General features: G+C 35.8%; 1 protein-coding gene across 5 annotated transcripts in view; it reads left to right on the top strand.

Moving 5' to 3' along the window:
• SCAF8 (SR-related CTD associated factor 8) overlaps window positions 1–22,606 on the top strand; it is a 178,705-nt gene that overhangs the window by 25,760 nt on the left and 130,339 nt on the right. For 3 of the 5 annotated variants that reach the window (XR_010605937.1, XM_065631392.1, XM_065631391.1), the window contains exons 5-16: window positions 2,389–2,545; window positions 4,242–4,372; window positions 7,771–7,947; window positions 11,978–12,057; window positions 12,473–12,590; window positions 15,113–15,244; window positions 15,398–15,510; window positions 16,013–16,206; window positions 18,716–18,816; window positions 20,398–20,511; window positions 21,175–21,331; window positions 22,334–22,464. Coding sequence is in view for 4 of the 5 variants with exons in the window: in XM_065631392.1 (XP_065487464.1) it covers window positions 2,389–2,545; window positions 4,242–4,372; window positions 7,771–7,947; window positions 11,978–12,057; window positions 12,473–12,590; window positions 15,113–15,244; window positions 15,398–15,510; window positions 16,013–16,206; window positions 18,716–18,816; window positions 20,398–20,511; window positions 21,175–21,331; window positions 22,334–22,464 (1,605 nt within the window). In the remaining variant the exon portion in view is untranslated. Of the gene's footprint in view, window positions 1–2,388; window positions 2,546–4,241; window positions 4,373–7,770; window positions 7,948–11,586; window positions 11,678–11,977; window positions 12,058–12,472; window positions 12,591–15,112; window positions 15,245–15,397; window positions 15,511–16,012; window positions 16,207–18,715; window positions 18,817–20,397; window positions 20,512–21,174; window positions 21,332–22,333; window positions 22,465–22,606 lie in introns of those variants that run through there. The other 2 variants (XM_065631393.1, XM_065631394.1) reach the window with 2 other exon arrangements.

Genomic DNA, 22,606 nt, shown 5'->3' with positions numbered 1-22,606 from the left:
ACAATAGCTAGAGTTCCTTAGTATCGAATTGGAAAATTACAAAAAAATGGGAAATGCTAAGGGCTTTATCTCCATATAAATTTGTCTAATAGATTCATTAATTGGTGAGGCAGGACAGGACACTGCAGGAAGAAAAAGATGGGTTATTCTTTAAATAGTGGCATGCATTCCTACAGCTGTATTTTTTAACCAAAGATCTGAAAACCCAAGGCATCCATGGAAGGTGATTAAGGCAAGTTCAACCATTGTGTGTATCCTGTAGTCGTTTTAGGATTGTTGCCTTTTTAGAGGAGTCAGGACCTCTGCAAGAAAATATGTCGGGATCTGCAAATTTTAAGTGGTTGGAAAAACTGCTATGGATTTCTGTTTTCTGCCACTGAGTTCTGAGGTGCTGCCAAACAGGTTATTTAAGTTAAATGACATTTTTCCAGTCTGGTTTTGGGTTACCTGCATGATCAGGTTGTGCTGCTTCTATTCCACGGTGTTTTATGTGTAGATAGGCATGATAGTTAGCTTATATTTTTCTTCATTTAGTTGTATTCCTTAAGCAGTATTAGTTTGTTTTGTATAATCATTTAGCTGACTACTCTGGGAATGCAGAAATAGCCTGACTTGTTGAAGGAGGAGAGCTTGGCACAAGGACGAGCACAAGTGCTCACTTTGTGTCTGGCTTTAAAAAGAAAATACAGTAAATTTATTGTAGTGTAAGAAATAGTGCCACTTATCCTGTGATATATCAATGCACAGCAACTAATGTATCACATTAGAGGTGTTTGATGTGAAAAGGGATAGTAAAACAATCTGTTTATGGTCTGTGAAGCTCTTATCATGTTCATTTTTATGATATTTTTCATCTCAGTTAGGGAAGATGTATTTTGCAATCGGAAGTTTTGCTGGTGTGTTGCATATGGATTCAGTATTATAGCGAAGTCTTTGTGCTGTGGAAGTAGTTACCATCTATCTAACCCAATAAAAAAATTTGCTGTCAGAGATAACTGTTTTCTAGCATTTTGATGTTTAATCTGATTAAAAGGCATAGTGGGGAAACACAACAGTTATCTTGATATGAGCAAATGTGGGTTTTGTTTTTAAATCAAGCAAAAGTACAATGGCATTTCTTTTAAAGTAATCAAAAAAAATCCTAACTGATTCCTTTGTCTGGCTCAGCCATGGCAGGTGCAAGGAGAAGACAGACACTGAGACACAGAAATAGTTTTATATTCCTGTTCTGGATAGAAGAGGGAAGTTAGAGCCTTTGATGAACATGTCAATGACTGCCTTATAAAACAGAGTTTCAAAGAAGAAAGGCTAACATACTGTAATACTGCATGGAAGCCTTCAGAAATTTCGTTAAAAGAACTCTAAATTGCATTTTCCATGTAGTGAAAATTCAGAACTTCTCTCTATTAAAGTTAAGTATCCTCTTGGAGTTCTGGGCAACCAGACTTTTCTTTGGTTTAAACACTGTGGTTAAAGTACTCTAGGTTCATGTTTTATAGAATTCAAATAAGGAAACCATCTTCGTGATGGCAAACACAAGATCCTTTGAAAAACTTTCTGTACTTTATTATACAACTAACTTTTATTTTTTCCCAAATAAACAAGTTGTCTTTTTCTAACAGACATATTTCTATCCATTTTTTCAAAATAAAGCAAATCTTCCTTCTTGGTAGAAGTTAGAAAAGATTTGGGAGCAGATCAAAACAGTGGAGTAGAATTGGAACAGAAACGAAAGCTGAACAATGAGTTACAGCTCGACGGAGTTGTATGAAGCCTTATTTTGACGTTTTTCTTCTGTGTGATGCACATTTTTAAATATTACTATGTAATTTCAATAGGCAGGGAATTGTGTTCCAGTTTAAACTTTTAAATCCCTCAGTTCATCAAAAGATCTTGCAAAATATTGAGCTACTTTCCTGATAAAAGTATTTAGCAGTCTTGTTAGTATATGCCCATTTTTCCACAGACATAAATAATTTTGGATCGTAATCAGAATTGCATTCATAGATGTTGACTATAGAAGTTTAGGAAACTAATAATTCCTGCTTTTAATTATTAGTAATGCTTTAAAATGCATCAAGTCTTCCAAGAATAAAGGTACAAAAGAGCCAGATTTGTTTTGCTGTAATGTATTTCATTTTCTGTTGAGAGGAGACTGTCACTATGTGTGTAGTGTGTCTTTACTGTTGCTTAGGGTCAGCCTCAGGTTCATAGCGTAGATGGTTTTGGTGTGACCAAGTATAACTGTTCTTATGGCTCTTACTGTTTTGCAAACCTGAAGATGCTTCAATCTAGACAGACTGGCATTGCTAGTTAAGAATTCCATTGATAATAACAAGAAAGATAAGCATGACTTCAGGTCTTTTGTTATCCTTTTTTTCATTTTAGAGTAAAATTGTTAGAGTGCTGAACTTATGGCAGAAGAATAATGTGTTCAAGAGTGAAATTATTCAGCCTCTCTTGGATATGGCAGCGGGAATTCCTCCTCCAGTTGTGACCCCTGTCTTGCCCAGCACTACAGCTGCTATGAGCAACAATACACCAGGTAAACAAATATGGGTTAAAATCATATTTTGAATCAAAACACTTGTGTCAACTTTGGTATGTTGGCTGTTAACATGCAGAAAAATCTCACTGGTCTCCTTTAGACAAATGAAATCAATAGTCGAAAGAAAAATAACTGGCCTTTAGATCAGGGAAACAGCAAAAACAAGAGGCATCATGTTGTGTTTCCTTTCCAGCTCTGTATTATAAATATATACAGATTGAGCAGCAATGCAATAAGGCTTAGTTTTGTACTTGAAAGTCGAAAGAGTAGATCATTGACAGTTAAAAATGCAACACAGCACTTAGTACAATCTTTGTTAATTAGTGGTGCCACAACTGAGAAAAATGAAAGAGAATAGATCACTACTGTTTTGCAATCTGTAGGATTGAGCTTGCTGGATAAAGTCAGACAGTGCTTCTGTACTGGCCGACAGACAGTGATTTCAAGGAGAACAAACAGTGACAATATAAGCTGCATACTTCCCTCTCCCTCAAATCTGAAGTGTGTGGGCCAGAAATCGTGCTGGAGAATCACGTGGGCAAAAATCTGCTCATGGAGTATGTCCCAAGTTGCCAAACGCTAACATTATCATACATGCAGACTTGATAATTTTGTGCTCTACGCATCTTTCTTACTTATGTGGTTAGATGGCAGGGAAGTGGCTTTTCACTTTTTTTTTTTTTTGCTTTGTGGAAATTTTTTTCATTCAAGATTGGGATGTATGGGAAATTTTACATATAGAAATTGTTTTTTGTCACAAATAGACTTGCTTTTGTCACCCACCTTTTCTTGATCCCATGCTGAAAAGGAGTGAGTTTGGCAAATCCACTTTGTTTCATTGATGTCTGTAAATATGTGAAAGTTCCAGCTCTTGGACTGGATTTACTGCATCTTCTAGCTGAATATTTCTTATTTTCATGAGTTCGATTACTTTAGAATGTTGAAATCATAGCTTTACGATGATCCTTCTGGGTCCCTTCCAACTCAGAGCATTCTATGATTTACTCTGTTGCTTTTTAAAATTCTGATGGAAATTGTCTCTCGGAATAGTAGTCAAGTAATTTCCATTTAGCATTCATCAGGATATCTCTACTTCTGAACTAAAAGCAGGAGTATTTGCGAGGATGGAAGATTCTTCTAGATTATGGCATGAAACTAATTATCAGATTGCTGATTTAGTCTCAGTGTTCCTCTTGAGAAAAAGTGATAAAACAAGCAATACTCGTGAATCCAGCTGCTGCAGTTTAAAATTTTTGGTAGAATCCTTAAGGCTCCTCCTGGAGATAAAGTGCAAGTCCAGTACATTCCAGACTAACAGACACTTTTGAGTACATTGCTAACAATTATCATTCGGTATATATTCTTTCCACTAAAAGATTACTGTGTGAAACCTATTTGTTTTGCGTTTGTCAGTGTTTGTGTTAGTAGTCACCGTAGGTCAATAGTGGCAAGAGCCTTGAACTACGCTTAGGCGAAGTAATTCTGCTACTTGAGGAATGTTGATGTGAGTCTGTTTTATTTCTGTGTGTGTCAGAAAAGCGGTTTCGATTGATGTTGATATGGTACTTTCTCAGTATTTGATAATGGCAGTGTTGTGAGGGGTAGGGTTTTTTGTTTGTTTTTCATGTCTCTAACACTATTTCTAAGGCTGTATATTAAAATACTTTGGCATAATGGATTTTCTCTTTTTTAGGAACGCCTGTGACTCCAGTTACTCCAGCCAATGTCGTGCAGAGTTTACCTGATCCTTGGGTATCTCAGATTGCTAATACAGATACGCTTGCTGCTGTTGCACAGATTTTACAGAGTCCTCAAGGCCAACAGGTAAATATTTTGTAGCCAGTTACACTGTACACTGTTTGATACTTCGTGTCTTTAAGGTGCAGTTAAGAAATACTGTTTTCCTGAGTATCGCTTAGTTTTGTGTCCCTTATCTGTGTTAACTGTCTCACGAGGTTGTTCCAGCACAAGTTCCAGGTAAACGAAAATTTCCTGTTACCTTTTGTAACCAACCCTCTTTGTTCCTTAAAAATATTGTAGAATGTGACTTCAGATAAGATGGTCTGTAATACATACTTTTCTATATGATATTGCTGATGACTAAATCAAGCACAGCATTAAGACTTCATGGATATAGGTATACAATAGAATGCCAGTTTAAGGATTTTCTCTGCTGGGTGCTCCAAGAAGCTACACATTGTACAGAATCATATAATGAAAATGTACTCATTCTGGAAGTGCATTGTGTGTTTATTCTTTTGTTTATCCTTCTGTCAGCTAAATATAGTTTTTATTTTTCAGCATTCAAAAATAAAGTCTTAAAAGTGACTGTGTTCCTCAGTTTCTAAATGCTCAAGTCCAAAAAGAGTGGCTTGATGTGCAACATGCATTGAATTACTCATCCTCTTAACCTGCAGCCACAGAAGTTTGAGCGTACATAATCAGCTTTCTGTGAAAATGCAGATCATAGTTTTTCAGTTTCTGCTGGAACTCTGACACCAGCATAACTTTGGCATTATAATTTATATTTGTACTGAGGAATAGGATGTTTTACCTGCTGGGGTACTAAACAAAAATCCCATGCATATGAATGAGAACCAGTCACCAGTGCAGTGTTAGGAAACACTGATGCTGACAATAACAGCTTAGTGAGATTGTTTTAACAGTGTTCAGCTAAGCAGAGTTGTCTGTAATTGTTCATAAATCAAGTGGAGCGACTGTTTTAATCTGATTACACTGAAAGAAATGGGGTCATTGAAAAGCAGAGCAAAATGAGTTTGTGGCGATACTTTGAAATGTGAAGGAAAGGTAGCTCTTAAGGAAGGGATGTGAAATGAGAATGGGAAATATATGGAAAGTCAGTGAGGGAATTTTGAATATTATTATGTAGAGAGTATTCTGGGAAAAAAAAAAAAGAGGGCTGAAGCAAAAGAAAAAGGTTATGAAGATCAGAAGGGAATTAGTTTTAAAGACAGCAGATCACGAAGAAATAACATTTGGATATTTAGCTCAAAATGGTAAAATGAGGAAGAGAATAGATTTTGGGAGAGAGAAGAGATGATCTTAAGCCAAAGTGTGGAGACAAACTGCGTACACAATAAATATGTACATGCAGATCTCTAGGATTGGTAGATGAACTGCAATATTTGCTTCCACCCCCCCATCTCTTTTTTTTTTTCCCTTGTTCTCCAAGCCAGTCCTCTCCCTGCTGAGCTCCAAAGTCCTTGATTTCATGTTAAGATTGTGCTTTATGGCTGAGAATGCATGTAGGTAAATTGAGAGTCTAGACATAGGAGCGAGTAGAGTAAGAAATATGTGACCAAAAAGAATATGAAAACAGCTAGAATGGTGACCATCCAGGTTTCCCACTCCAGGGCCTCCATCTCTGCTTCTTCAGTTTGATTCCTTCCTACCCAGAGCAATGCACAAGGTAGACCAGCCATATTTGCTCACCTTTTGTGGATTGAGCAAGAAGGGAGGGGGGAGCTCTTCAGCTTTGCCTGTTGCAGTAATCAGTGAAGGCTTTTGGTGAGGTAGAAAAATAATTGAAGCATTTTCAGAGGCTCTGCTGTATGAGGAGTCTGTATAACTGTTTATAAAGACTAGGAAGAGTTGTTTCACATTATCAGAAGGTAACTCTAAAACAGTCTTGGAAAAGGATCATACATTTTTGATGTACTGTGGAAAAGATCAACCTAACCAGCTTATGCAGAGTTTCTAGTGAGCCCTAGTAAGAAGAGAGGGATTGAACCCTGTAAGAGAGTTCAGTGGTGAGCCCCATGAGGAGGTTGAATATGAACATAAAGGTAATCAGGGACTTTAAGTCAGTATAGTTTGAACTACCTGGATTTGCTCAACCTTTTTTCCAGAAATACCCAAAGGTAAGGCTCCAGGGGTTTACCTCATGGAAGGTCAAAGGACTGCTCCCTCTAATTCCACGGTACTTTAGGAGAGCTTCTTTCCATAGGGATAGTATTTTTTTCCTTTTTGTGTTGAGGTAAATCTCTACAATTTTATGGGAGCATCTTTATTCAACAGATTAACAGATCTGCAGATGAAAATGTCTCTTATTCCTTCACTGGGAGAGTTCCTTTTAAAAAACTATATACAAATAGGAGTTTTGAGTAAGGAAATCAAGATACAGCAGGTGATTGGATTGTACATTTATTCTAAAAAAAAACCTGTAGAAGATATTCTATTTTTCGTTTTCCTCCTCTAGATTTGAAGGAAGGTGCTCTCAGGGTATCCCGATAGAGTCTGAAGTGTCTTAGGTTCATTCACTACACTTTTGAAAGTTCCTTGTCTGATAATATTTAGTACTCATTCCAGTATAATCCTAGACCTCTTGTGTGTTGTGAGGGGAGTTGTTTAAACAAACCACCCACCCCCAAAAACTATTTTTAAATGTTATTTGAAATGCCCAACACTATTTTTAAAAACTATTTTTAAACTTTTTTATTTTTGGCATTAACCATACTTTGTTTTTACTGTACATCTGTTGCCCCAGAGATGCTGCTTCTGGTTCAATATTGCATCTAGGCAATTTTTATCCTAAGTTAGTGCTTTACAGTACCCAGTCTGTGCCATTGCAGGAAGTCAAATTATATTCCCAGATCTTGGTTAATTTGCTTTTTATGTTTTGTTAACATAGCAAAGGGAATTGCATTCTATAAGCGTAAGCCTGAGTTTCAGCATAAGATTTTCCTTGTGACTAATCCAGAGACAGTAGTGCAAGCTCTTCATGTAGACATGTTGCATCAGCTTAAAGTGGAGCTTGCAACAGTGCGGTTATTTTCTCTACACAAATGTTGTTACAGCATGCAGATTTTCCTAATATAGGTGGGCCCTTAGGAAGCTGGAGTAGGCTAACAGATTTTTTTCAGGTCAGAAGGAGTCAAACTGGAGAAACAGAAGAGGGAGAACCCTAGAAAGCAGGAAATCCTGAGTGGTGCCTAGTCATCATGCAACCTGTCAGAGCAAGTTAGGAGGAAGAAGCATCTGCATGTCTTATCAGCCACAGAAAACAAATTAGCCAGTAAGTGGGAACAAAATTTGCCATAAATGAAAACAAATCAAGACGAAGTAATAGCCATAGGTTAGATGATACTGCTTTCCTGAGGATTTTTTTTCCTAATTGGAAGGGAAAAAGACTAGGTTGGTTTTTGTCCTTTTGCCTTTTTTTTTAATATTGTTTAATGCATTTATTGTCTTTTCTCTTTTAGCTTCAGCAGTTGATACAGACACTGCAGATACAGCAGCAGAAACCTCAGCCATCACTACTTCAAGCCCTGGATGCTGGTCTTGTAGTTCAGTTACAGGCCCTCACAGCACAACTTACAGCTGCTGCTGCTGCTGCTAACACACTCAATCCACTGGAACAGAGTGTCTCCTTTAATAAGGTAGAAGTAGAATAATAGACACTTGAAGAAATATTTATTGTTGAAATATATGTAAGTGAAAGGGTCTTTTGGATTTTATGGTTTGACTTCAGAGATTTTTAAAATATATGAATATACTGTGAAATGCTCTATCTTGAAAACTTTAAAAAATGTATAGAGAGAATAGTATAAATTAAAATATTAGTTTTATAGGAGTTCAGGACTAAGTGGCATTTCATAGAATATCTTGAGTTGGAAGGGACCCATAAGGGTCATTGAGTATGAAAATGGATTTGATTTAGCAAAGGTAAACAATTTTTTAATGATTTTCTTCACCCTTTGTAACACAGCAGTGAGCACTGAGCAATTGAGTAAAATCTGATTGGACTTGTAATTTTCTTACATTATAAATACCAAGAAAACTTCTAACCTTAGTTACAAGGCAATACTAAGTGAAGAAATAAGTTTGACTAGTTAAAGCTAGTTATGTGACACTTGTTAAAAAATGTCAAAATGTAAAAAACCAAACAAACCATGTAAGTAAAGAAACCTTGTGTGTGTTGCAATGTATGTGCCTATCTTAAAAAAGAATACAGAATGCAGGAATTTAAGATGACTAATATAGTTGAATGCCAGGTAGCAATAACTATGGTGGCAATTACAGTAGTAGTAGTAGTTTAATATCAGTAGATTAAAAAACGAGAAAACTACTCAAAGATTTAAAAACAAATAAAACATTGTGTTCCATTATCTTTGGAAGAACAGCTTGTGAGTAGGTAATCTCTGTAGGATTGTCCTGGTGTGAATAATAAGGAAGTCAGAGAAGCAAAAAACCTTTTCTTTCCTAATCCAGATAATCTCATTTTCAGGCAATTAGCTTGACAAGTACTGATTTTAAAGTTTTAGGACAATTTATGTTATATTTCTAGAATTTGTTCAGCTAAACTCAAATATCTGAAATAATAGAGTTGTCATTGCTAATGAAAGTAATGCAGCTTTAAATATGTCAGGAAAAAAATGGCATGTACCCATGCCGTGTCACAGCTGTAACCATCAGCTCAAGTAGGGTATAATCACAGGGAATGAATGCATCAGTTAATAAGGACTGCCTTAATATTTAGATACAATAAGTAATTAAGAACATGGCGTTGTATTGTGGTTTATTCCACAGACTTCAGTTCCAGCATTTATATGGATAGGTGTACTCATAGGTGTGGCTGTCTTGCATGTTGGATAACTTATTTGGAGCAAATTGAAGGAATTGGCATTCTGATGAGATGTTTATATATCCTGAGTTCAGCCTGATGCTCTTTGGTTAGTTTATGCCAGTAGTAGCATGCAGGAGTTATCTTGTCCTGAAAAGTGTCAGCAGAGTGAATGTAGTTGGTTGTGATTTCTGGGACTTTGAAGGTAAGTGGTATGGAAGGAATTATTGTGGCAGTGTGACAAATCACAAGCTTTCAGTAGGTTCGTGGTGGTGATTTGTTCTTGTAAGCTGTGGCGGAGCTGTGTTTACAGTATGTGATCTGTACCTCAGTTCAGCATTATGCAAGTTGAGTTAGATTATAATATGTCTCGGATTCCTTGTTCAGTGTTCTGTAGCATCACTACAAATGAACTGATTGATGTATGTCTTGCTAGTCCATTGAGGCTTTTACTCAAAGGTTATTTAGGCTGCTTTACAGAAATCGCATGTCGTTTTAGAATTTCCTCTTTTTAAAAAATTATTTAATATATAACATTGGTGCTACAATACCTATTTTGTCCTTTTTTGGAGGTTTGAGGATTTCTGAATCTAGGTATTAAAGAAGAGTATATTTATATGTATTAATGGGCAATCTTAGTTTTGCAATGGGGATAATTTTCCTTTTTGTAATGGTTTCTCGGCACCAATATAATCTGCCACCTAAATCCTGTTTGTCAATAGCTGGAGACCATGAGTCATAGTGATATAATTCTATTTACTAGATTCTTCCACTTCATTATATAATTAATTTATATTTTTTTTTTACTAGACATGGCAACCTTAGTAAACAAAGCGTTAAGAAGGCAATATTTACTTTTATAGGAAGTATCTACATCAGTGTTCTAGTTTGAATCAGGAGTGTGCTTTTTGAGGTGAAACTTGTGATTGTTTACATGTACCACACATCATTTTACATTGCAGAGCAATCTTGAATGCATAAAGTAGATTAATTTGGATCGAGGTAAAGCCAAAGACAGAGACTGCAGCTGCTCATGAGCACTCAGTTGACAGGGCCAGAGTGGAGCTGCTTCAAAGTAACTAGTAACAAAGTCCAAAGAGCACACCCAAAGAAAATAAAAACTATCAACCAGACTTTTTTAAGAGGAAAAGTTTTGGGACTGCTTTGTTCCTGACAACAAATCTAGATCTTTGTTGGTGATCTTCAGGATGCTCTGAAGTTCTAGAGGTTTTGTATGCATTTTGGAGATCTCGCACTAGTTTTATATTTGACAAAACTGACTCAGTTGCAGGTGAGGATACTGTTAGAGATAAAAGTATCAAAACGCAAGGCATCAGAACAGTGCGATTTGTTAACAGTAGACTGTTAACAGCCTGTGTTTGAGTAGCACACATGCAGTTGCTTAATCTCTGAAGTTATAGTCTTATAAAGAAAGAGGTTTTTAGCAGGTGTACTTGTAACAGCAGAGTATGAGCCAGCAGAGTGCCCTGGCAGCAAAGAGGGCCAGCAACATCCTGGGCTGGGTCACCAGGACTATAGCCACATGATTGATAGAAGTGATCATCCCATGTAGACATCCCATCCACTACAGACAGCATTTAGAATATCATATCCAATTTTCCTGCCTCTGCACCCTTTACAGGAAAGACATTGACAAAGTGGAGTGAGTTCAGTGGAGGGCTAGCAAAATGATCAGGGCTGGAGCACTCGCCCTCTGAGGGACTAGAGATGATTCAGCCTGGGGCAGAGGCAGCTTTGGGGGAGACCTAACAGCAGCCTCCTAGCACCTACGGAAAGGTCAGCAAGAAGATGAAGCTGGGCTCTTACAGCATGGCACAGCCGCAGGATTATAGACAACAGACAGAAATTGAAACAAAAGAGTTCAGAATGGGTACAAGGAAAACCTTTTTGCCCATGAGCACAGTCAAGCACTGGAATAAGTTGCTTGGAAAAATTGTGCAATCTCAGTTGTTGGAAATGAAGATATTTCTAAGACTCAACTGGATGAAGCCCTGAGTAACCTGATCTGAGTTTGATACCACTGCTTTATCAATGAATAATTATTGAAAAAAACAATCTCTGTGACACAACATTTGTTGCATTTCTTCATGCGTGTTGTTTAGTTTTGTCTTTGAGAAAGTAAAATGCTACTGAAATGCTTTTGGGCTGTTTCAAGATTAATAAACGAAACAAACCTTTTTTGGTTCTGCAGAACTACAGTGTAGACACCTTTACAGATAAAACAGGAAGTTTATCCAAGTTTATCTTTTTCCCTGTCAGACACCTTTCTTTTTATCCCTCTGGAGGATTATTACTCTTACATGATAACTGCTTGCTTTGATTTTTTGCAGACTATGTGAGAAGTTGTTTTCAACGAGCAGTATATTTGAAGGAATTCAGGTTGTCTAAATGACATGTGTGTGAAAACAGTAATTCTTTGCGAAGTAATCAAGCTGTAGGTCTTCTCTTGATATGAGCAGAGCAGTTTGCTGATTGCCAAAGGATTGAATAATTGGCCTCTTCGTAGTAATTTCTTCTAATAAAAGGTACCATTACATAAAATTAATCTTTGTTTAAGCCTTCCTCCAAACTAGCTATTGTTTACTATGGAAAGAACGTATGGTTGTACTTGTAATAGCAGCCAGAGCTCAAGAAAGCCATGGACAAAATTTGGTGTTTGTGTTCAAGAGTTTGGTAGCAATAGCAGTATGACATTTAATTTTCTATTCAGGTTATTTGCCTTTTTTTAAAGTTGAGAAGTAAGACCATTTTTCATTTGAAAAGTAAATATACATGAAGGACCTTTATAAGGAGTAGTCAGTAATGCTTAGTTTGCTTTCTCCTAGAAGCTGATGGACAGATTTGACTTTGGGGAAGAATCCGAACAAAATGAAGAGCCTAAAAAGGAAACTCCTACTTCCCAACTGTAAGATCAAGCTATGTTTCTAATGGAAAATGCTAAAATTTGCCTGATAGTAGTTGAACATTAGGATTAAATAATAAGGATAATGATGTTTTATTCTGAACCTAATTATACTAAAATACTAGGAAGATAAAAACCAGCTCACTAAATCAATGAATCATACGTGTTTTTAAAATATTTAATGTGCCAGAATTTGCGTTGACTTCATCTTAAAGTTAGCTCATTCTTTGCTTTGTTAGTTATATTCATAGCGTTAATGTGATAATGATGATAACAGAAGGTGGAGCTGGCTACTTTGTGCTAATGATATTACATTTTTAGTTAAATTTGAAATTCACTTGTGAAGACCTGTTTACCAGCTGTTTAAACCAAGAGAAAAACTGTTGTGTTTTTTAAAATTTAAATGCTTTAATTTTAGGCCTTTAGTACCGGAATCTGTGAACAACTCACTTTTCCACCAACTAGCTGAACAGCTACAGCAGCAAAATTTAGAACATCTCCGACAACAGCTTCTGGAGCAACAGCAGCCTCAAAAGGTAAGGACTCCATCTTGTGGCTGTTGTGATAAATATGTTGTCCACTGATAAAAAAAATCCATACTCCGGGACAAAAAATTGTCTTGTTACTGACACTTCTGTTATAATGGACGTCTTTGTCACTATCTGATCACCTAACAACAGCTTGCAGAGTGTGTGGCATATGCAGGACAAAGTTCTTAAAGCAGAAAAAAGAAAAATACAACCAAATATGTGGGGTGGACATGTTGCTTCTCTTAGGAAGAGCACCCTTTAGCTGAGCTACAAACTGGCTGTGCTTTGGTTGTTCAGCTTTTTATATGGGGAAAAAGGTTCTTCCCCGCTGTCAGAAAGAAGATGGTGAGCACTGAAAGGATTATCCTCCTGCCTGTGAAGGGAGAGCAGGGTGCAAGTTGCTACTGCAGAATGATCAAGAGGACAGAATAGACATTGTGGATAATTTTGTATTTCCCCTACCAAGCTTTAAGTCTTGGCTAAATAAATGTCTCATTCTGTTGAAGAATCAGAGATAAAGAATAGAGTCATATATTTCCCAGTAAATTATTAATTAAGAACTGATGTTTGAGACAGCCCAAGATTCCTTCTTCGCTATGTGCATTGGGTCCTGTCTATTCTACATTGAAGTAAATTGGTTTATTTCTGCTGAGGTTTGTCCTCAGTATTTATCTGCTCTTTTCTACTCCTTGATCCCAATTCCTGATCACACTAGATAAAAAAAAACCCTTATTCTGTTTTGATACTGACCAGATACAAAGTGGACTTTCTGTCCAGTATTTGGATCTAGTTTCACAGTAAAACAGAAGTCTGAAATTGAAAGAAAATATACAGGACCACAAATTTAACAAACATCTGTTGCTGATTTTAGTTTCACCTGTGCAAAGGTGCAGTCGCTCAGCTTTAAATCAGGAACATAATTTGAGTTTTGAATTTGTGACTTTGAGGTTTTATTTTTTTAGAAAAATAGTAATTTAATTTTTACTAGATTTTTTCTTGTTGTACTGCTTTGTTTTACTGTGTTCCATTTTCTTTTCTCGTTGAAGTGCAGTAACTGAAAGTTTGTACAACATACCTACAGACTAAATATTTTTTTATGTTGGTGGTTATCTAGCAATTTCTGGCTTTAAACACTAAAAATGTTGTAAAGGAATATAACTTTGAAGAGTACGTCTGCTTTAGAAACTTTCGAAGTGACGTATCTAAAAGTAACTATCAAATTTGAAAAGAAAAATGCTGAATTGCCTACCTTACTGTAAAATAAACAGAATTAGAGTTTAATCTATGAAATGAAGTTATAATACAATTATGGGTAGAGTGTTCTTATGATTCACCCCTTATTATTTGAGATTCAGTTCCAAGTCCAGAAGTTGTTTCCCTTCAGGTCCACTCAGCTTCTTGTCAGTATAGAGAGGAAGTTTTATTTTCACCTTGATCACAACTGAAAGATACAAAGTTCTGCTGGAACTGCTCTGTAATGACTGCAGCATGTTAGGAGAAAGATTTTCTTTAATTCCATGTTTAAGCATCAGTGAGATAGATGCAGGAAAAGAAAAGGAAAGATAAAACACAGACCAAAATTATTAAGTGTCTTATAAGGAGCAGAGGGAGAGGACGAGAGCATAGAAGACAGACATAAGGAGCAACAAGAAACATAGGAATTAAGAAACAGATTGAAGAATGATTGAGTATAAGTAAAATGAGACAAACCAGACAGCATTAGAAGGCAAATATATTAACTAAACTATAGTAGATTTTTTTTATTTTTCTGCAAACTGTCACTATAAGCTGTTTATAAAAAAACTTGCTACTACATGTGATTGTGCAAACTTTCTGCTATTCTCCTGGCAGATAAAATACCTAGTATTTGTTTAATTAAAATGAAAATATGGTGAGAATCACTGAAATGTTTACCTGCAATATTGGATTGTAGGTTTAAAATTACTTTTCAAAATTGTCGTGAAGCCATTTCTGAGTATTTTCATTGCATTTCCTGTATCTCTTGCATTTCTTTCATATCTTGCAGATATTTATTGCAAATCTGTACTTTCAGACAAGTGTACAGACCATTATAGTTTTTTCTCTAGCATTTCAACAACATATTAAATAGTTTACATTTTCGAATTTTGGTGCATGTGCATGGGTGACCAATAGGTACCTTTCAGTGTCACTCCACTTCTGGCTGCCATCACTATGGTTTGTCCTGTGAGTTTTTGTTTTCCAGCCAGCCAAATTAAGCAACAAATAGCGTACTTTGATTTTTTTTTTTGATTCAGTAAGTGAATTGTATTTTTTTTTATGGTTAGGAATATTAATTACTTCAAACTTTTGTATGTAAGGATGATACAAAAAAGGAATGTAATGGAGTGACATGCAGCTTTCACAGTAGTTAGAAGTGGGAAAACAAGTTCAACCTGATAAATAGTTTTTCAAAGATATTTGAACAATTGTTTTGTGTTGTATTTCATTCTGACAGAGTGAGCATTTTGAATTATGAGGCTTTTTATTATGTATTATTTATTATTTAGGCAAGCCCTGAGGAGAATCAAGAAGGAAATTTTGGTTCAGAGCACTCTGCATCACCATCACAAGGGAGTAGTCAACAGCAGTTTTTAGAAGTGGAGACAAATGTAGATGATTCAATGGACATTCAACAACAGGTAACTATTTTAAATTTTATTACAGAAGTTGAAAGGAAAACACATACTAAGATGATTTCAAAATGAGTAACATGGATGTATACTTTCATAAAGTCAGATGTATTGTGAGTACATTATTAAATGTTATTGAACTTTTCTTATGTCTGACCTCAGGACATGGATATAGATGAAGGACAGGATGTTGCTGAAGAGGAGACTTTTGAACAAGAAGAAAAGAAATCAGCTGTTCGTTCAAGATCAAGAACTCATTCAAGATCTCGTTCAAGGTTTCATAATTAACTTGTATTAAGAAAATGAAGGTTTTCTGAAATGAAGTTGCAATTTGTTATTATCATTCTCAATTTTGTATTTCTCAAAATTTTCATGAGCAGTTTTTGGCAATGAAGAGTGTTCATTTCATACTTGTGTATGAGATGCAGAATTTCTGTGTGACAGTTCATTTTTCATATCTATGGTTTACTTAAAATTTTTTTAAGACCTGTTCACGTAACAAGAACAACTAACACTAACCAACTGGACAGGTTTTTTTTATGCCAGAAAAATAGATGCTGTTATGGAACATTTTGAATGTGTTTTGTTTTAAGCTCAAGATGTATGTTCTGTTTCTCACACTAATGGCATTAAGTTTATCTCCTGAAGCAGTTTGAGTGAATATAATGGAGATGTCTGTATCATGCTTGACGTTTGTAATTAAAAGATAACTAAATGAATTTTTCTTTTTTTTTTTTTTTTTTTTAACTCAGCATACTGAAATTAAGTATTTTGTAGGTCACCAAGAAAACGAAGGTCTAGATCACGGTCTGGTTCTCGTAAGCGTAAACACAGAAAACGTTCACGCTCAAGATCAAGAGAAAGAAAGAGAAAGTCGTCTCGGTCATATTCCAGTGAAAGAAGGGCTAGGGAAAGGGAAAAGGAACGTCAGAAAAAGGGATTGCCTCCTATCCGGTCAAAAACACTAAGCGGTAAGTGGCAGCTGCTTGCTGTTTTAATAATGTAGTATTAAGGGCAAAAAGCCTTTGTTTTTTGTTGAAAGAACAAGATGTAGCTTGAGTACTGTTACAAAACACAGTAACCATATTCTTTTCTGTAAGTTTCATTTCTGGTGTTTCTTTCAACTTAGGTACATTGTTTAATCTCAGAGGGAAAAAGGTATCATACTGTTATGCTGATGATTTTACTCATACTGTTGCACCAATGATTTTACTTCTGAACAGGGAGTAGCAAGGGCTGTCCCAAAGTTACAATCTGCTTTCTCTTTAATGCTGTCTTCTGTGGGGTATTTGGAGATGATCAGTGCTTGATCTGAAAATTGCTGCGCTGATAAGACATTTAAGTATGTGGTACACACTTTGGGCTCTTTGCTGAATATGTTAGAGGCCAGTTTTGGTAAAACTCTAGAGTGCTTTTAAAATAGCTTTTCACAGGAGCATTGCGTCAAAGCAGGTGGAAATGGGAAGCAGGTAACTTGCTGTCATAAAACAGACCATAATGGTCATATTTTAAAGTATCCAAAAATCAACTGGATTTTCTGCTTCTGCAGAGTGCTGCTGTGCACTGCTGTTGTTTCTACAGAGAATTTACGTACTTAAAAAGGAGGAAAGTAGTAGAGAAGAAGGAGAATTTCTCCAGAGTTACGTAAATCAAAGGGAATGTATTTTGAGATGAGTGCCACACGCAGTAGAGTTGGGTGTAGTTGTCTGCTACTCTATCAGTACATCCTAGTGCTGCTGTTAGCAGAACTCTGGATTCTTGGGATGCATAATTGTACTTAATTTATTTTTGTAATGAACTTGTGTTCCTGAATTTAACTTTGTTTAGATAGGCTGTACACAGTTTCTGATGTAGTTTTTAGTTTATTTTGTGTCTTAAAACAACATTGTTTATCTGACAACATAAACAATTCAAAATTCAGTTTTGCAAATGAAGGACTGTTCTGTTCTCTTCACATAAATATTTTACATCATTCCAAGATGGCTTTAAACTAAGGACTGTACTACAGTTTAGGTGTGTATTTTTTTCTTCTCTGGCTTTTCACATGAAGAGTCAAGTCAGTTGTATGGTATTATCCACAGAGCAGGGAGCTATAATTAGAATGGATGGGAGCTGGGAGGCAGGGATGTTAAGCGACCTGATGAACAGCAGCAGCAATTGAGGTCCTGTGAGCTGACCCAGCTCATAGAAAGGAGATATTAACAAGGCTAAGTGAAGTGTGAAAACGTGGCGGGGGATAAATAAATAGGGAATTTACCTGACAAGTATTTTACTTCATGGAATTTATTCAGTGACAGCCACTGTTATCACTTTCTGAGGTCTGAAGAATTGTTTCATAGAGCTTAAGACCATGAGAAACAACAGGGCCATCTACAAGCACGTGAGGAACACGTTTTGTCCAAGAGAAATCTGAAGGCTGGTCATTCTCAGTACTGCTGAGTACTGCTCTCAATTGAAAATGTCAATTGACAGAAGAGCACACAACACTGGTTTCCGGTTTGATGCACCAGGATTGGTACAGGAAGGATGTGCAATGTATCAAGATGATGATGAAGAAAGAATATTTCCTTGGTTCAAGATGGGACAGGCCCAAGAGATCGAGGTTGTCTGGTTTTGTTCTGCCTTAGATCCTTTAAGATCCTGGGTGGATTACTCAGGGTAGTAAGATATTCAATGAAAACCACCAATACTGACCAAATCTCTTGCTGGTTTAGATCACCCTTTGTTAAGTGGAAAGAACTTCTTTGAGTTTGTCAAGACTTGTGCACATAGATTGGGTCGTATTTGAGAGACAAAAGAATGTGAACCATGGACGTGTGGGAGAAGGAAGTTTTAGCTCACATGTCAGAGTGTTTATATTTGGCAAGGGGGATAGGGGCAGGTGTTTGGGAGACAGATTGCAGGGATCTGGGCTTGTGGTGGAATTGACAGGTCAGAAGTATGGACATCTTATGCTCAGTGGTGGGCCTCAGCCAAGTTTGTCTTCCTGGGATGTTCCCCAAGGTAAAGTGAAAGTATAGTTTCCATTTCTTTCAGTTGGAAATGCAGTGCATGATACTGTAGTTACTTCCTTCTATAATACGCTTCTAGCCAGTTAGAATTTAGTCTTCATTAAAACTGTCTTTAAGTCCTAGAGGCATGTTTTTTATGGATTATGGAATAGATTTTTTTTTTCTAAGTAATTTCTACTGCAGATTACCTTATCTGATAATCTACAGAATTTTATTTTTTCATTTCTTTTGAAACAACTATTTTGTTTAAAAGAAAATGAAACAAAGTATGAACACTTACTGAACATCTGTTTGGTGTCTTTTAACCCGTTATCATCTTTGTTTATGTACTTAATCTCTGTATAGTAAGTAATAGATTTACTATTCTTGCTTTTGTATCAGTCACTTCTGTGTAATTACAAAGCATTTTATATCCATGCCATAGAGTAGTTTATAAGCTAACATTCTAATATTTTGTGTCTCTTGACAGTTTGCAGTACTACTCTTTGGGTAGGTCAAGTAGACAAGAAGGCTACACAGCAAGATTTAACTAACTTGTTTGAAGAATTTGGACAAATAGAGTCAATTAATGTAAGTAAGCATGTTGTGATGCATTTTCAGGGATTACAGACTAGCCTCTGAATTCCGTTTAGCAGTTTAAGCTTGTATTCAGGAGACTGATTTTTATCGCTTCTTAAAAACTGGCTAGCATATTTGCTTGTTGGTTTCCATGTACTGTCTTTTGAAGCATTCAAGACAGCACACTTTGCAGTAAAATAGCTTTTCTCTAGTACTAACACTTCAGACATTTTTTTTAAACCAGGGTCTTAACAAATAAAAATGTCTTTTCTCTTTTCGTGATGTGGCACAGGGCAGCTATCATTTTCCTTGGACTAATGGACACAAACTGATGTGTATCTGCATTGTTCTTGGTTATGTTCAATACAGAGAGTTCCTTAAGTGGAATCAATGTGGATAAAACATTTAGAGTAAGAGAAATTGTACTGTAAACAGGTCTTTATTTGAAAATGTGGTGATTAAAAAGGTACTTATAATTAGGAGATATATTTCTCATGATTTAGAGTAATTTAGATTTGAATATTTAGAGTTGTACTTCACTGTTGCCTATAATTCAGCTTCAAGAGAAAGTATTTTTTTCCTAAAATAACATATCTACATGAGAGAAATTTTGATTTCTGTATCTTGCTCCAGCAATTTCAAAGTGCTTCTCATGCAATTTCATTCATTTCAGATAATAATTTTACTATTTTTCCTGTCATGTTAATATATTCAAATATATAATGAATGATGAATAGTTTTTGTGGCGTTACAGAATCTTTTAAAAGGCTTCGCAAGTCAAAAAAACCCCCATAGCCTGACATTTAAGCCTCATTTTGATTTGCAGGTATTAGCAATTAAGAAAGTTCAAAGAAAAGTAACGTAATAGCCATAATGTCCCAGTGCCTGTTACATTTTGGAGGCAAACCGTATTGTAAATAGTTCATCCTACACATTAAATGAAGTTTTAAGTACCTAGGATAACATTGCCGTATACCTTGAACATATTTTTATAAGAACTGCATTAAAATCTGTCATCTTAAACATTTTTGTTCATTATGTTACTGTGTGTTCCTAAACACAAAGGCACAACTATATTTTTGACTAAAACTAAATTAAGTAGTTGCCATACATGATTTGCAAACTTCCAAAGATTATATACTGCATCATATTTTTCTTTCCTAAATAAAACATTAAAGCTAGTGGAAACAGCGCTTCAGGAATGAAGACTCTACTCTTCAAAAATGCAAGATACTTTGAATCACTAGTTTGTGCCTCTGTGAAAGGTTGTTGCTGAGTTTGCAGTGAATTCGGAGCTTAAGAAGTTGTCATAGTATCGCATAGCTCCCAGTTCTTGCCTGCTCCATGTTGTTCAAATCTTTCATGTCATTTTTCATGCTTGCTGCTGCTTCTTGAAAACATTATAACTGAAGTACTCTGCCAATATCACTCTTAGGTTTTGCTGATGCTAAAAATTGTTAATATTGCTGATTAAGGTAACGGTTGTTTTAAGTGTAAGCCTTTCCTTTTTTAGTATTGGTATTCACCTCGTGTAGTTACACAATCTAAGTACGGGTTTTCCTACTTCTTACAACTGCTGCTTTTTTTCCGTAGATGATTCCCCCAAGAGGTTGTGCTTATGTCTGTATGGTACATAGGCAAGATGCGTATCGTGCTCTTCAGAAACTTAGTTCTGGGTCCTATAAAATTGGATCTAAAATTATTAAGGTGAGTTGATTTTAATCTAAAGATGCTGTCCATTTCAAATACAGTTCACTTTTAATATGATTTGTCATTTAGCAGCAGTTAATTTGAATATACGATATGGAATAGAAGAATGAAGCAATAAGGTGTAAATTGTTTTCTTTCTGTGTAAAATGCAGCTTTTAACAGGCAATATGAGAGATAGTAAAATGAAATTTTGACTTTATACTTAGGAAATACTTGGAGAATGTTTTATGTATGTGCTAGTGATATGAATACAAGACTGTAAACAACCTGAGTCCTTCACCTGACCATTTGGATCACTTAATATTAAATTTGATAGTATTCTTACAGAGTTAAGTGTATGATTAAATGCTGTGGTTTTTTTCTACTTTCTTTGATGCTTTGAGTCCTTGAAATACTGTATTTTTCATTTCCCCATATATAGGTTAGAATTAATGTAGAACAAATTTAACCTTTTTGATGTAATTAACCTTCCACATACCTGTTGCAGAGGCCAAGTGAACTTCCTACAGGTTCATCTAAAATGAAAAACTTGTTAAGACTTCAATAAATAGACACTGAAGATTGATCTGCAGTGACAGAAACATGAAGGAAATTATCTGAAATACTCTGTTCACACATTATATGATTTAACCGGTTTATGTGGTTGGGTTTTATTTTCAGATTGCCTGGGCTCTGAATAAAGGTGTGAAAACGGAATACAAGCAGTTCTGGGATGTAGATCTGGGAGTTTCATATATTCCTTGGGAGAAAGTAAAATTGGATGATTTAGAGGGCTTTGCTGAAGGTGGCATGATTGACCAGGAAACAGTAAATTCAGGTACAGACATTAACAGTGATTCTGATAGTTAGAAAATGTGTTTATATTCCTAATTGCAAATCCTCAGGAAGTTTATTGCTTAGGTAATACATACTCCTTTTCAATTTACATAAATTTTACTGGCTATTTGTTTACAATATAAATGGCACTCTAATCATGAAATCTAGATTGTCTTTGTAGATGAGTAACTAGTTGATTGTCATGAGAATGAGGAAAGAATGACGAAGGGGATTTAATTTAAGGAAGTTAATAAAGGTTAGCATTTTTTAAAACAGTTATGAATTTGCTGTGCATTTGTTTCCAAGTATGTAAAGTATCATTTTGTGTAGAAATTATGATCTGCTTGTGGTTGTGAAAGATGTTATATTCAGGTGTAAGTCTTAAGTTGGGGTTGGAACTTGTCCAAATCTACACCGCTTAGGTGAATCTTAAAGTATTTGCTCCATAAAGTCGAAGAGACACAAAAGCAAGTGATGTTAGACCTTACTCTGAAAGCCAGTTAATTGAAGGGTTTGTTAGGTTTGTAAAAGATGACCACTGTGTCTTCTTGAAACAAATCTGGCACCGAATGACTGGACTGCATTGAAGTAAGCAGTAGATTAAGACTGTTTTATAATAGCAATGATAATTTTTCAGGTCAAAATGCAGTCTTGCTTTCAGTAAAAGTTGAATATAAATGACAGAAAAATTTAAACATGGGACATTACTGAAATACATTCACTGTTTTATACTTGAAATACAAAACTGTTTGAGGAAGTAGTGGAAGGAAGAAATGGGAGTGAGGTTTCTCTGTCATTGTAGAGCAGCTGGCTGATAACACAGATACGTTGACAACAGCAGTTTTTAGAAGACTGGAGCATACTCTATATTACAAATTATTAACAGAATGATGGGTGGAAAAAACTTGTCAAGTTTTGAAAAGTCAGTTTGTATACAGAAATAATTGGAGTATTGCAGGTAGTTTTCTTTTTATATTAAAAATACACCTTTTTTTTTTTAAAGAATGGGAAACAGCCAGAAGCTCAGAAGCTGCTAAAGAAAATGTTCAAACCACGCAGAGTCCTGCAGCTGATAAGAATACAGTGGTTACAACGCAGGCAGAAGCTTATACACAACCAGTCACTATGCTGCAGGTTTGTATTGGTCTGAGTTAGCAAAAGCCCCACAGAACTGGAGGGCAAGCTTTTTATTCAACACAGATGAACTTTTAATGTTGAGTTAAAGTACTTAAAACTACTTAAGTTCTGCATCCATGTGGGTTTACCTCTCAAGTAT

This window comes from Caloenas nicobarica, chromosome 3 (assembly GCF_036013445.1).
Source record: "Caloenas nicobarica isolate bCalNic1 chromosome 3, bCalNic1.hap1, whole genome shotgun sequence".
In the NCBI taxonomy this organism is placed as follows: domain Eukaryota; kingdom Metazoa; phylum Chordata; class Aves; order Columbiformes; family Columbidae; genus Caloenas; species Caloenas nicobarica.
This window is presented reverse-complemented; position numbering and strand designations above follow the sequence as displayed.